This window comes from Myxine glutinosa, chromosome 11 (assembly GCF_964187855.1).
Source record: "Myxine glutinosa chromosome 11, kmMyxGlut1.1, whole genome shotgun sequence".
Taxonomy (NCBI): Eukaryota; Metazoa; Chordata; class Myxini; order Myxiniformes; family Myxinidae; genus Myxine; species Myxine glutinosa.
The window spans coordinates 95,901,473-95,916,097 of NC_136271.1; the positions used below are offsets into that span (position 1 = coordinate 95,901,473).

Sequence of the window (14,625 nt, forward strand, 5' to 3'; positions counted from 1 at the left end):
CTCCTCAAAATCACCAACGACCTTCTCCTCTCCTCTGACGCTGGCAACCTCAACATTCTCATCCTCCTCGACCTCAGCGCCGCCTTTGACACCATCGATCACACCATCCTCCTCACCCGGCTTGAATCCACCTTTAACGTTACCGACACTGCCCTCTCTTGGATTAAATCATACCTCTGTGACAGACGCCAGTTCATCTCCATCAATAACTGCAAATCTCCCACTGCTCCCCTCCCCCAAGGTGTCCCCCAAGGTTCAGTTCGTGGCCCCCTCCTCTTCATCCTTTACCTGTCCCCCCTCGGTCACTTAATCCACCGTCATGGTCTCCAATTCCACTGCTTCGCCGATGACATCCAGCTTTTCATCTCCACCAAGTCCGTCTCCACCGACACCCACTCTATCCTGACAAACTGCATCACTGAAATAAAATCCTGGCTTCAAATCAACTTCCTCAAGCTTAACTGTGATAAATCTGAAATAATCATCATTGGCCCAAAAACGCTCACAAAATCCACCCATAACTTTGCCCTCAACATCGACGGTATCCCAGTATCCACCTCCCCTCACATCCGGAATCTTGGCGTCATCTTTGACCAAACCCTCTCCGACAAATACACTAAACAGATCACAAAGTCAGCCTTCTTTCACCTGAAAAACATTGCCCCTCTCCGCTCATCCCTCTCCTCCACGGCTGCAGAAACCCTCATCCACGCCTTCATCACCTCCCGTCTGGACTACTGCAATAGCCTCCTCTATGGTTCACCCTCAACAATCACCAATAAACTCCAATACATTCAGAACTCCGCTGCCCGTCTACTCACCCATTCCCGGACCCGTGACCACATCACCCCCGTCCTTTACAAGCTTCACTGGCTCCCCAACCCCCAGAGAATCAAGTACAAAATCCTCTTGACATACAAAGCCCTTCATAACCTGGCCCCATCCTACCTGGCTGACCTCCTCTCCAGACACACTCCCACCCGCAACCTCCGCTCTGCTGGTACCAACCTCCTGACCCCCTCCATCCGGACCAAATTCGGATCCTGGGGGGACAGGGCCTTCTCCATCGCTGCTCCCACCCTCTGGAACTCACTACCTCACACCATCAGAGACTCCTCCTCACTCACCACATTCAAAACATCACTAAAGACCCACCTGTTCAACACTGCATTCAACATTCAACCCACAGCATTTAACCCCTGACTATCTCTTCTCCTTCTCCCTCCTTTTGCTTTAAATATTTCCCTATTGATTCTTGTCTTTTTGCAATAGTTGTTTTCATGTATTGTTATGCATTATGTTTTCCACTCTGTCAAAGCGCCTTTGGGCTTCTTGAAAAGCGCTATACAAAATAAATGAATTATTATTATTATTATTATTAATATTGTAGGTCATGCCCCAATTATAGATATTTAAACACTTTTCACCACAACTCGACTTATGTTTGTCCGATCAGAACGAAATTGCTCTCCCTAGATAGCCTAGAGCAGTGGTTCTTAACCTTTTTAAAGGCGCCGAACCCTAACGAAACCCACTGAACACTCGCGGAACCCCTCAAATTTGACCAAAAAAATAAGAAGAATTGCATCTTAATGCGTTTTCTGGTCTTATTTTCAGGAGGCGATCTGGGAAATGCGTGGTTTTGTTTTTGCAAGGGCCACCCTCAAATTATTTTCGCATGCAAGCCTGCTCCTTTTCTTTGTTTTGATGTCCACCAGTTTTGCGAAAGTTCGCGAAATTGTCGTTCTCTGTTCGCCGCCTCCACAACGGTAACTTTTTCGGAAAGTGCTCAGCTTTTCTTCAAATTCGATGACATTCACTCCACCGCCCTGCATCTGGCAATTGAGATGATTGAGTGCGTCGAAGATGTCAGCCAAGTACGCCAAGGCGAGGATGAACTCTGACTCTTGGAAGTGCGTTGCATGGCAATGCTGGTGTTCTCGCAAAAACAGGGCTAATTCTACACTCAAGGCAAAAACACGGCTCACTACCTTCCCTCGTGGTAACCATCAAACGTTAGAGTGGTAGAGATGGACTTTGAATTCAGAGCCGATTTCATTGCACAGCTCTTTGAAGATGCGATGATTCAAAGCATGGCTTCGCACGTAATTCACAGTTTCAACGACGATTTTCAGAACAGTAGCCAGTTTTGGAGGCAGGGTTTTTTATGCCAGCGCGTGTCTGTGCAGGATGCAGTGCGTGACGATGATGTGTGGTGCATCGGCCTTCACCAGCGCTCCAAAACCGGAGTTGCATCGCAGCATGGCTGGAGCTCCGTCCGAGCAAACTGCAGACACCATGTTCCATGAGAGGCCGTTGCTTCTGAAGAAGTCGTCCACAAGCTTCTTCCTGTCAGCTGCTTTCGTTGTTGTTGTGAGAGGCTTGCAGAACAGAAAGTCTTCCTTGATCTCGTCTCCTTTGACATAACGCACAAATAAGATGAGCTGGCTCAAATTCGAAACGTCGGTGGTCTCGTCGAGTTGAAGGCTGAATTTTGTCGGGCTCTCGACTAAATCTGCAACTACCTGGGTGAGGATGTCGTCGCTCATGTCGTCGCTCATGTCGTCGATTCTGCATCTGATGGTGTCATTTGAGTGTGGAACGAGAGACGACTTGTTTTCAGTAGCTTTTCCCAGCATGATGTTGGCCATCTTCAACGCGGCCAGTTTGATGAGTGTCTCGCCAACAGTGTGCGGTTTGCCCTGCTTTGCGATCAGGTACGCAACTTCATACGACGCGGTGAGGATCGGTTTGTCAATTGGAACGAAGCCGAGAGAGGACAAGGTAGCACTTGCGTCGAATCGGACTCTCTTCAATTTGAATTCATCCAGTGTTGCGTCTTTGTACTGCCCCTCGCCGTGCAGTTTTTTGAAGTGTTCCCGTAGTTTTGCTGGTGCTAGGCTGGAGTTGCTCAACTTGACATTGCAAAGCATGCATTGAGGACGCTGACTTCCGTCCCGTTCCGTCAAAGACGTGAACCCGTACCGCACGTAATCCTCCGACCACTTCCTTTTTTTGCTCGACATACTGCAAAAAAAAAAAAAAAAGTAACAAACTGATCTTAATTGAGTTCGGGCAAATAATTATATGACAAAAATTAAAAAGGAACATGCTTAAATATAATCAGTACCCCTCTGAAAACTGAGAAATTTTAATGAAGAAAACATAACTTATCGTTACGATGATGGGGTTTATTATCTACTCAACTCTGTCACCTCAAATCCCATTATAATATTACATAGAAAACTGCAAATTGTTAGTTTTGAATTGCGACCAAAGGAGTTATATCACCTCCACCTAATTTTCTGAGTAATTCAATCATATTTTATAATCACCGTCCACTTTTGACTTTAAAATAACTCTGAACCCGCCCTGCATATCCACAAACATTTCCAACTTACTTTTCAATTAATCAGTAACTCCAAAGTAAGGCGCGACCAATGACGCACGGCATACGGCAAGCTAATTGAGGCTATTCACTGGAATTTCCGAACACCTGCAAAGTCCAAAATCCAGTAAGTAAGTAAGCAAGTAAGCACCATCAACAGAATAATTAGCAAGTTGCGCATTGATTCAACTTACTACAGTCAGTGTGAAACAACTTATCTTAAACATAGACCAGAGAAACCATGAATGGGATGGGAATACAATTACAAATAACATTTCCATTAATTCGTAACATACATAGCAAAATAATAATAATATTAATAATAAGCGTAATTGCACATAGATTCAAAATTGATACAAAACTTTAAAAAATAAAAAAATAAAAAATTGCAATGTGTTTCGGCGGACCTCCGCCGAACCCCTGAGACTGGCTCACTGAACCCCTGGGTTTTGGTCAAACCCAGGTTAAGAACCACGGGCCTAGAGGAAGGCAGATGCACATTTAATTTACATCACACCGCTCCGGATTAAAGCTCAAGGCCAAATGGCGGTCTGAAAAATACGTGTTTTAAGTCATTGCTCAATTTTGACATTGCGGAATCTCAGACTGCTTGGCCTTCGAAGGTGTTCTTGCATCATAATAGTATACCTGTACTGAAATTGTGCACCTGATATTTGATTAGTGTCCTTGACCTACCTTTTACAGATTGTGACCTCATCAACAAAAAGCACCTTTTTGATCATAATTTGAATAGTTTTCCTCCAATTTTCATGATGTTGAGTTTTATGGATAGATTGTACTCGTAGATGGGGACACATTTTCTTTATTTACATTATATCCCTGAATGTAGAAAGTCAATTATGGCCATCATTGGATTACAGGTGCCAGGGGTAGCTTACCCTTGGTGATCGCTTTGTGATCGCAGATACCTAGTTTTTGAGTGCTTTTGAACTTCAACTTTCACCAGTTCTCCACATACAATGAACAATGTTGATGTCAGAAAACACACCTTTCACTTCCACCCAAAGATTCTCGCTGAAGAGGAATATTTTGGTGAGAAGAAGCAAGTTGAATCAGGAGATGCCAAGCCTGGTGGGCTACCTCCAGTTTTGCAGGAAATGACTGCTGGCAGTGATACCCTGGGCTTGAGTCCAGCTGAGGACTGTGAGTTGATGCTGTCAGCACTTGGTGCCTGTATTTTCTACCTGCGGAAATGCCTCGTTGATCGAGAGTTGCTCTCAATGGGCAATTTTGAACGTTACTTGCCGCCTGATATCACAAGTTGTCGAGGTGAGATATTACAAATGCAATCTTTAAAAAAAATCTTATGCTTGATCTGCAATGTGATGGATATACAGTAAATCTTGTTTCGACGCTCAAACAATTGGTGTGTGAATTTACAGATAATAGGTGATCACATCAATGTTTATAAAAGTTAAAGATTAATTGATATATGTGGGAAAATTACACGCCCAAACCAGGAATCGAATCCAGGTCCTCTGGAAACCCGTTCCAGTGCTCTGCCATCTGAGCTACAGTGAAACCTTGACTTACGAGTTTAATTCGTTCTGTGACCGAGCTCGTAATTCAATTTGCTCGTTTCTCAAATTAAATTTCCCCATTAAAATGCATTGAAATGCTATTAATCCGTTCCAGCCCGCCAAAAACCACACCAAATTTTTTTTAAATATACAGTATATATAAAAATATCTCGCGCTTTATATTTCACCTGTATGCAGCATACAAGTTGGCAGGATGGCCTGGACTGGAGGTACGCACACTTGACTCTAAACTGTCCAGCCTGGGTTTGAATCCCGACCCAGCTATAACCCGTCATGGGTGAATCACAGGCAGGGTGATTCATCAATGTGTGTACCGCTAAACTGGGCGCCCCGTTTGCGTCCCATTAGTTGTTGGATGTTAAGGATCTCACCGTGTTTTCCACAAAGAGAAGGCGAGCTATCGCCGGCACTCTGAACAAGTTGTGGCCTGGCATGCTCTTCTCCTCTGCCGTTATATACGTCCTCCTCGGCATCTTTTTCCAGAAGAGCCCTGTCTCGTCACAGTTGAAGATTTGCTGGGGGATGTATCGTTCGGCTTCTATCAGTTCGGCAAAAGTTATAATAAAATCTTCAGCTGCCTTCACATCCGAGCTTGCTGCCTCACCATGCCTGACGACGGAGTGAATGCCGGTCCTCTTCTTAAAATTATCAAACCATCCCCGACTGGCTTTGAATGACTTCCGATGCCTTGTCCGTTGATGTTCCCGCCGTCTGCTGCACCAAATCCCCGTACACGTCTCGTGCCTTCTCACAGTCACACATGATGCGCTCGGTCACGGTATCTCCTGCGAGCTGCTTCTCCGTCAACCACACAAACAACTTCTCCATCTCTTCATGGATAGAGGTCCGGAGCTTTGAAATAATCGTAACGCCCTTGGCTGGCGTTATAGCCTTTATCGACTCCTTCTGCTTCAAAATCGTACATATCGTAGAAGTACTACGATCGTACTGCCTCACCAAGTCGACAACACGCACACCTCCTCCATGTTTTTCGACGATTGCGTGTTTTATATCCAAGCACATCATCCTCTTCTTCTTCTCAGTACTGCCCTTGGCACTCAATTTCTTAGGACCCATGGTTAAAACTAAGAAATTTTCCAAAATAACCAAAATGCGAAAACAAAGCAGCAGCGATATACGGCAGAGATGCTTGCACGGCAAGATAACCACGTGACCGGAACCCACCTGGTGGCGGGTGGCGTAAGCTCGTAACTCAGATCTCGGCTCGCATCTCAAAGCAAAAAACCGCCCGAGCGACGGCTCGTATCTCGGAAAACTCGTAAGTTGGTGCACTCGTAAGTCAAGGTTTCACTGTACCTGGGCGACCCTGACTGAGCATGCAATTTTTTCCACACATATGATTGCCACTCTCTTTCCGTCAATGCTTCCGGGGCACTCGCTGCCAACCATAGGAGCACCAACGGCCTGAAAACGAAAGGGTCTTTCTCCAATGGGGGTGGGGGTGGGGGGGGGACAAATCCATGTCCTCTATTATATTATACAACTGGGGGCGAAGAACACAATTGTATATAAATGAACAGGAATGTAAATATTTAATTGACATATGTGGGTAAATTACACGCCCAGACCAGAAATCTAACCCAGGTCCTCTGGTGATCTGTTCCAGTGCTTAATATAATAACCACCTTTAGAGGCCATTTTTCCCCGCAAAGCAGGGGTTGGCCTTTTTCGGGAACCGTGGTTGTTGTTGTTTTTCGGTCCCCTTTTTGAAGCAATGTTTTACGGCCAGATGCCCTTCCTGCCGCCAACCCTTTTTGCCGCCTTTAACGACAAACAGGGAATTACCAGTGAACTGGTACTCAATTAGCTGACCTCGGAAGGATGACAGGCTGAGTCAACCCCCCTGGCGTTAATTCAGCGATCGACCGGGATTCGAACCCAGGATCCTGGGATCCTAAGCTGGCACCCTAGCCGCTAGCCCAACACCAGGGTTCTGTTCTGTTCTGTTCAACACCATCTGTTCCAGTGCTTGATGTCAATTAATTATTTTAGAGTTGAGGATATGAAATAGCTTGTTTTTTTAATTTGTGAATCTCTCTCTGATGTCCCATATTCTTCACAGAGCATCTGTTTCCTAGTGAAGCAGCTTCCTGAGCAAGTGTTACACTGGGTGGTTTGCCATTGCCTTCTCAGCAGTAGTTAGTGCAGGAATTTGTAATTTGGCCATGGTGCCGGCGCTAGCTAGCCTACTCTACGTGAAGGATACCATGGGATCTTTAACGCCCACCAACTAATGCCAGCAGACAGAACACCAAGTTATACGTCCATCTGAGGGATGGCACACACATTGATGAATCACCTTGCCTGTGAAACATTGGGCTAACAGTTTATAGCTGGGTCAAGAATCGAACCCAGGCTAGACAGCCTCGATGCACGTGTGCGTACCTCTAGGCCACCCTGTTAGCCCTATTTGTGAATATTGAATGCCTAAACATTCATTGTTTAATTGGATGCAAGGAAGGTTTATGTGTATGAGGGGTTAAGCATTTTACAAATTCCAGCTGGAACTGTAGTCCATGAGTTTGTTCAGAGGGAAAACAAATATAACTTCCTATTTTCACAACGTTATGTTCATTGACAGTTTGAGGGTCATATGTAAAGTGTAAAGCGAAGTAGACATTGTAAAGCGAAGTAGACAGTTCACTGTTAACCTCTCGTTATGAGCTTAACAGTTTTTTCCCTCCACATATAGTAGTGTGTGCCTCTAAATAGTTTAATGGCCTCTAAAGGTGGTATATAGTAGTGTGTGCGTTGGGGGTAGGACAAACTTGTATCTATTGTATTTGCCAAGGGCTAGAGACACCTGTTCAGCTGGACCATGAAGAGCGGCCGGCTCCCAAGCCTGCTCTGATGGAACAACGACAGGATATAGCCGACCTACGCACATGCATGCAACATATCACAGAGCTGAAAGAAGAACACGCAGCAGACATCGAAACCATAGAGGGTCTGGAAGGAGATATGTGTCAGATCGCCCAAGAAAACCTCGAAGTGCTCTGCGAGAACCGCAAGCAACAGGCATTCGAGCATATGAGAGCTGGAAGCGGTCATGGCCGCAGCCAACGTATCCATAGCGAAATGCAGCTGCTGCAAGAGTGCCCAGTAAGTCGGGACGACAGTGCAAGGACCACCGGTGGACTCTACAGGAATGCAACTCCACTGTATCAATTGCAACAAAGCTGCAGGAACAAACACATCATTGGCTGCAGGAGTGAGCAGCAACGCTCCACTTTCGTCCCGATGCGTGCAAGTACTGCCAAAGCAAACGAAGTTTTGCTCGAGCAATGCCACAGCAAATGAGTACATTTGCTTGAGAAACACCAAAACCAAATACTGCCAAAGCACTTTCCTGGTACATACTGGTACATCGCGGAACCTTATATTGGACATTTGTGGGCAACATTGGGATATAGTGGTAGTGGGCACACCTAAGAAAAATGATGCTACCCAAAACAGAACTGTCCTTGGGCCATATCCAGGAAATCCAGGCCCTCCATGACCACGTTTCGGCAGCAGAAGCCAAAAAGTGTTTCGGGATAGGCTCTTCGCAGCTCTACATGATTTGGCGGGAGGCAGGACCAGCACAACGTTGCAACCTTCCATATCTGGTGGTCCCGCTGCTGGAACCGTTTGACCGCCTATGGGAACAGCTGCAACTATACCAACCGTTGCAGATTTATATGCCTTTTTGGGTGGTCTGGAAGACTGGGTGGGTGGTCTGGTGGATACGTGCAATGATATACAACTCGCCATGTGGCAGCTCCCCCTCTCCCCCACCCCTCCCCCCAATGCACTTGTGCACCTGGAAGCATCCAAAGCAGCTGAAACGGGAGTGGATAGCCTACTGCTGGGGGCACAGTTGCAGGAGCATCAAGAAGAACTTGAAGAAGTTGCAGAGGAGGTTCGGGACACATGGCCCACTCTACAATGAGTGGGGAAAATGGTCGAGCAGGCCTGCCGAGGGGTCTTGGTGCACTGGTGGTATGGAAGGTGCTCGCAGCAATCTGGGCTGCTTGTTCTCCACTGGTCACTGCGACTACAACAAAGAAGCAATCTATCGAGATCGTGAACAGTGCTCTACATCTGCGGGAACACCGGGCAGCAATACGGCGTGAGTGGGAAAAATGATACCGAGGTCCCCAATACATGGAGTAGATTTGCGAGCATGCACAAGGCTCGTGTTGCTTGTTGTTGCAGTCGTGGGTGCCTGCAGCAATGTTGCAAGCACACCCAAACTGGAGAAATATAGCACCTATGTTTCTTTGTCGGAACTGTAGTTTGGACGACGGGAACAGCTGGGACGACGACCGAAGGAGTGAGAACATATCGATGTGCTTGCAAGCTAGGCTACCATGTTTTCACCCAGCAGCCTTGGAAAAGGACATAGCAAACATATGCAGTGCAGCAAAGCATTCGTCCAACGTGTTGAGATGGCAACAGAGTATGTACTACTTCTGTTGCCAGCATAAGGCTCGAGTGGCTTGCAAAAAAGGGTGTGCTGAGTATAGAGGGGGAGAGCCTTGCGAAGAATGTCTCGGCTCTCTATGTGGACTTGCTTTTGGAATCCGAGACTGCGGGGGCTCGCTCAAAGGCAACGTACATGACGTTGATTTTAGGCATGGTGGTACCAAGTTGTAGTGTCCGTAGCAGTATTGGCTGTTCGAGCAAGGGATGGGTTGGCTTGCAGTTGGGCTACGGCAAGTGCGTTAGAGGAGAACAAGCATCTGTGGATATGAAAGGCATACTTCTGGACGCCTCGGTAATGAGGTCTTCCACACTTGTGTATTTCTCGGCCGTTGTGTAACTTTCGTCAAATTGTCAGAACAACAACAATTTATTCCCTTTTTTACCGGGGCATACCCTATGACATAGACATATCTAAATGGTTACGTCGGTGCTCACTCTGTTGTGTTCTCAGAGGTGTCTGTTGCCTCGTGCAAGAGGGAGCTAGCCCTTCTTGAGACTAAAGCTACAGCTCGGAAAAACGACAGGCATTGGTCCATCAAATGCAACACAACCTTGGACAACAAGAAGACGAAACGCTGGGTATAAATCCGGTCGGCACGCTCATCTTGTAGGATGTTGATTTCTTCGGCTGTATCATCACACCCCAAATACTCTTGGGCATAGCCTTGGTGGGCCACAGCGGTCAGCTGGGCACGTGTCCATGCATGGCTATTGCTCTGCATGACTCGACCCAGCAGTTCTTGCCCACGTGTTACCATATCTACAATGCCAACTTTCACGCCGGGGGATTGGTGAGTTGCACGGTATGCCATTCATTACGCAGTAGTTCGTTGCACAGTGCTTCAATGCAGGCAAACATGGGTTCCGTTGTAGTCATTTTGTCATCCTCCAGCATCTGGCAAATGAGGCCACAGTTTTATTAGAGCAGGGGTTCTTAAGCTTTTTCCCTGTCAAGACTGCCAACAGATTGCCCACGATGTCCCCATACCCCCTTCGCCAGACTGCCGACTGTCCAAGGCGCACCGAATGTGCGCATAGCTAGGGTGGTCTGGGGGCATGTCCCCCTATAATTTTTTTAAACTCAACTGGACTATGTCCAGCTGAGGTTTTGTCGACACCCAGTGTCTGTCGTCCGTCTCTGTCTGTCTGTCGTCTGGAAACAATTTGACGTCTTCACTCTAAAAGTCACAAATATTGATGAAATTTGATGAAACTTGTTATGCAGCATCTTTAAGACATAAACTAGTTTGGGATTGCATTTGGGCGTTGCACGCCCAAAAATGGGCGTGGCAGGGCGGCCATATTGAAAAAGTAATTTTTGTCATATATTTTTAGCACAGAGAACTACATAGTTTGTGGGTCTATTATGCATATTCTAACCATATTGATGTAGACCAGTTGAGTTCAGGTTCCCTGGAACCTCTTGTTCTGATTTATCGGTGCTCTGTGGTGCATTCTGAAGGGTGTTTTTACTTTAATTGCCTATTTTTTTGGATGAAAATTGGTAACATTACCCAGAAAATGGGCCAAGTTCGGGAATCCGTGCCTGATTACCAGTCCCATTAGGTTCCAGCGTGACTTCAAAATATCTCAATGGCTTAGTTTTACATCTTATTATAATAGAGCAAACGTATATGGTTATGTCGTTATGTTGTTTTGTCGCTATGTTTATATGCGACGAAAACGTCTTCTTCTTCTTCAAAAAAAATTACCACCCTCTGAAAATTACCTCTTAATTGCGTTAAGACTGCTGAGACCCCTCAGACCTTTGACGACCCTTTAATTCCCCCAAGACCCTTCAGACCACCAAGACCCAAAATACCCCGAAGACCCAAAAAGACCCAAAGACCAAGAAGAACCAAAAGACCCTAAAGAACCAAAAACCTCTGACGACACCAAAGACCCAAAAGACCTTGAAGACCCAATACACCTCAAAGACCCAAAACACCCTTAAAGGCCCAGAGGATCCAAAAGACCCTGAAGACCCAAAACAGGATGAGGACCCAAAAGACACCGAAATGGTCAAACATGCTTACCCCTCTGAAACAACGTGTGGTGAGGTGCACGGAGTGCGCCGAGTCACGCTAGTATGGATAATTAGGAACAAAACTGGACAGAAATTCATTAGGATTTAATCCCTATTTATTTCTTTGCTTGTTAACGAAGAAACAAAACAGTTTTGAGTACCATACCCCCAGATTTTGGTCCCCATACCCCAAAGGGGTATGGATACCCCAGGTTAAGAACCCCAGTATTAGTGTGAGGTGGTTGGTCACCTTCATCGTTCCAAAGTACATTGTGTTGGAACAACAAACAACAATGGTTTATTCCCTTTTATCACAAGCGTATAAGCCTGACAAGATCTACATTCATGTGAAAAAGTAAGTACACCCCATGTAAAGTTTTGACTTTTTCAACATATTTCAACATACAGCTATTTGATCTTCATTTCAACAATATTGATAGATAAAGGTGATATAATATAACAAATATCATGAAACATTAACATTTTGTAGTCAATTGTATAATTTAAATAAACATAAATGCAAATTTCGCATGTGGAAAAAGTAAGTACGCCCTTGGCTCTTATAGGTGGTATTGCCCCCTTTGGCAGAAACAACCTCAAGTAGGCATTTCTTATAACTGTCTACCGGTCTCTGACATCGACTGGGAGAATTTTTTGCCCACTCCATGCAGAATTCTTTCAGCTGTGCGATGTTTGAGGGGTTTCTTGCATGCACAGCTCGTTTCAAATCCCCCCACAGCATCTTGATGGGATTTATATCTGGGCTTTGACTTGGCCATTCCAGAACCCTCCATTTCTTTCTTTTCAGCCATTCCTTGGTGGATTTACTGGTATGTTTAGGGTCATTGTCATGTTGCAAGGTCCACCTTCGGTTGAGCTTCAACTTTCCGACAGATGGCCTCACATTATCCTCAAGCACCCTCTGGTACAATGAAGAATTAATTGTGGATTATATGATGGTGAGCTGCCCAGGCCCTGATGCAGCAAAGCTGCCCCAAACCATAATATTTCCACCACCATGCTTTGCAGTTGGTATCAGGTTCTTGTGGTCAAATGCTGTCTTTGGTTTTCGCCAAACATGTCTTCTGGTAATGTGGCCAAATAGCTCGACCTTTGACTCATCTGTCCAGAGCACATTGTTCCAGAAGTGCTGGTCTTTGCCTAGGTGTTCATTGGCAAACTTTAGTCTTGCCCTGATGTTCTTTCTGGACAGCAAAGGTTTCCTCCTGGCACACCTCCCATGTAGCTCAAATTTGTGCAGCCTCTTTCTATTGGTAGACTCGTGCACTTTGACATCAACCGTGGCAAGAGCTACCTGTAGGTCCCGTGATGACATTCTGGGGTTCTTAGAGACTTCTTTCAGCATCTTGCGGTCTGCTCTCGGGCTGAACTTGCTGGGGCGGCCTGGCCTGAACAAGCTGGCAGTTGTTTGGAATCTTCTCCACTTGTAGTTGATCTTCCGGACAGTCGAATGATTGATTTCAAATTGTTTGGAGATCTTTTAAAATCCCTTCCCAGACTCGTAGGCATCTATAACCTTCTTTCTGAAGGCCTCGGAGAGCTCTTTTGATCTCTGCATGGAGACGCCGCACATTTTTTTTTTTGTGTACAGAGTCGTGGCTTGTGAAAGAGCTAACATTTATCAAACAAACAAATCAAACAAACAAGCAAACAAAGTATATGAAAAGGGGAGCGGTCGACAAGATGGGGAGAAAAGGGGAGGAAGCACACAAACACAACATTTGAGAGCAGGGACATCGGGAGATGTTTTTGGAGGGAGAGGGCCTGGGGGGAGGCAGGATAGGTATAAAACGCAAGGACACCAAGGTGGCTATCGCACTTCAACAACAAAGAGCAAACCAAGCTAATTGTCTGAGGTTTAAATAAGACAGGTTCCTCCATGATCCTCTCTGACGATGTTCTAATCATTTGCACCTGAGCTGGTGCACCTGATTCTAATTTTAGGTATTTGAAGTAGTGATAAATGTAAGGGTGTACTTACTTTTTCCACATGTGAAATTTGCATTTATGTTTATTTAAATTATACAATGGACTACAAAATGTAAATGTTTCATGATATTTGTTATTATATCACCTTTATCAATATTGTTGAAATGAAGATCAAATAGCTGTATGTTGAAATATGTTGAAAAAGTCAAAACTTTACATGGGGTGTACTTACTTTTTCACATGACTGTACATCTAAATGTATATTTTTCCATTAGCCAACTGCAACAACGTTACCACACTTGAGACCCAAGAGGGTTGCGTGAAGAACAAGGCTGCACTAAAGTTGACTCAATATGTCGGGCGCCTATAAAATTGAGTTTTGTTGTTGGGGGACTGCTACCATGTGAACAGAGAGGCCCAATGGGCTAGGACGAACTGGTGTAAGCCCCCCTTCCATACCAATTTTATTTCCCAACTTGTCTAAAAGATCCACTTATTTACACCAGTGTGGCAGCTACATTCAAATGTAAGGTGTGCACAGAGGGAGCTGCAGATGGAGGAAATGTTGAGTTGGATCTTGGAGACGGCGTGAAGCTGGAAGGTGTGAAAACATTTTGCTACCTCGGAGACATGCTGAATGGAGAAGGTGGATCAGACTCGGCAATGGTTGCTCGAGTGAGATGTGCATGGAAGAAGTTTCGGTAACTGAGTGGCGTGCTGATGATGAGGGGAGTGTCGTTGAAGCTGAAGGGAAAGGTGTATGCTGCATGTGTGAGAAGTGTTATGATTTATGGGAGCGAGACATGGGTAATGAACGTAGAGCAGCAACGAAGGTTGGAAAGGGTGGAAATGCGAATGGTTCGACGGATGTGCGGAGTATCGTTGAGAGAGAGGAAGACAAATGATGAATTGCGAAAGATGATGGGAATAGAGCCTGTGATTGATGCTGTGAAGAGGAACAGGTTGAGATGGTTTGGTCATGTGTTGAGGAAGGATGAAAGTGACTGGTTGAGAAGAGTGGTGGAAATGAATGTAGAAGGAAGCAGAGGACGGGGAAGACCGAGAAAGACTTTGCTAAAGATGGTGGAAGAAGAAATGCGGGCAAGGGGGTTAACAAGGAGGAGAGATGCAGAAAATAGGGCAAAATGGAGAAGATTGTCATGGGGACCGCAAGGCTAACCCCCGCTCTAGCAGGGAAAATGGCCTTTAAA

The 14,625-nt window shown here is 45.6% G+C and overlaps 1 protein-coding gene across 2 annotated transcripts in view; it reads left to right on the forward strand.

Annotated features, from left to right (window-relative positions):
* MSH6 (mutS homolog 6) overlaps positions 1–14,625 on the forward strand; it is a 96,503-nt gene that overhangs the window by 27,882 nt on the left and 53,996 nt on the right. For both annotated transcript variants that reach the window (XM_068131454.2, XM_068131457.2), the window contains exon 10: positions 4,417–4,678. In XM_068131454.2, the coding sequence (XP_067987555.2) occupies positions 4,417–4,678 (262 nt within the window). The remainder of the gene's footprint in view (positions 1–4,416; positions 4,679–14,625) is intronic.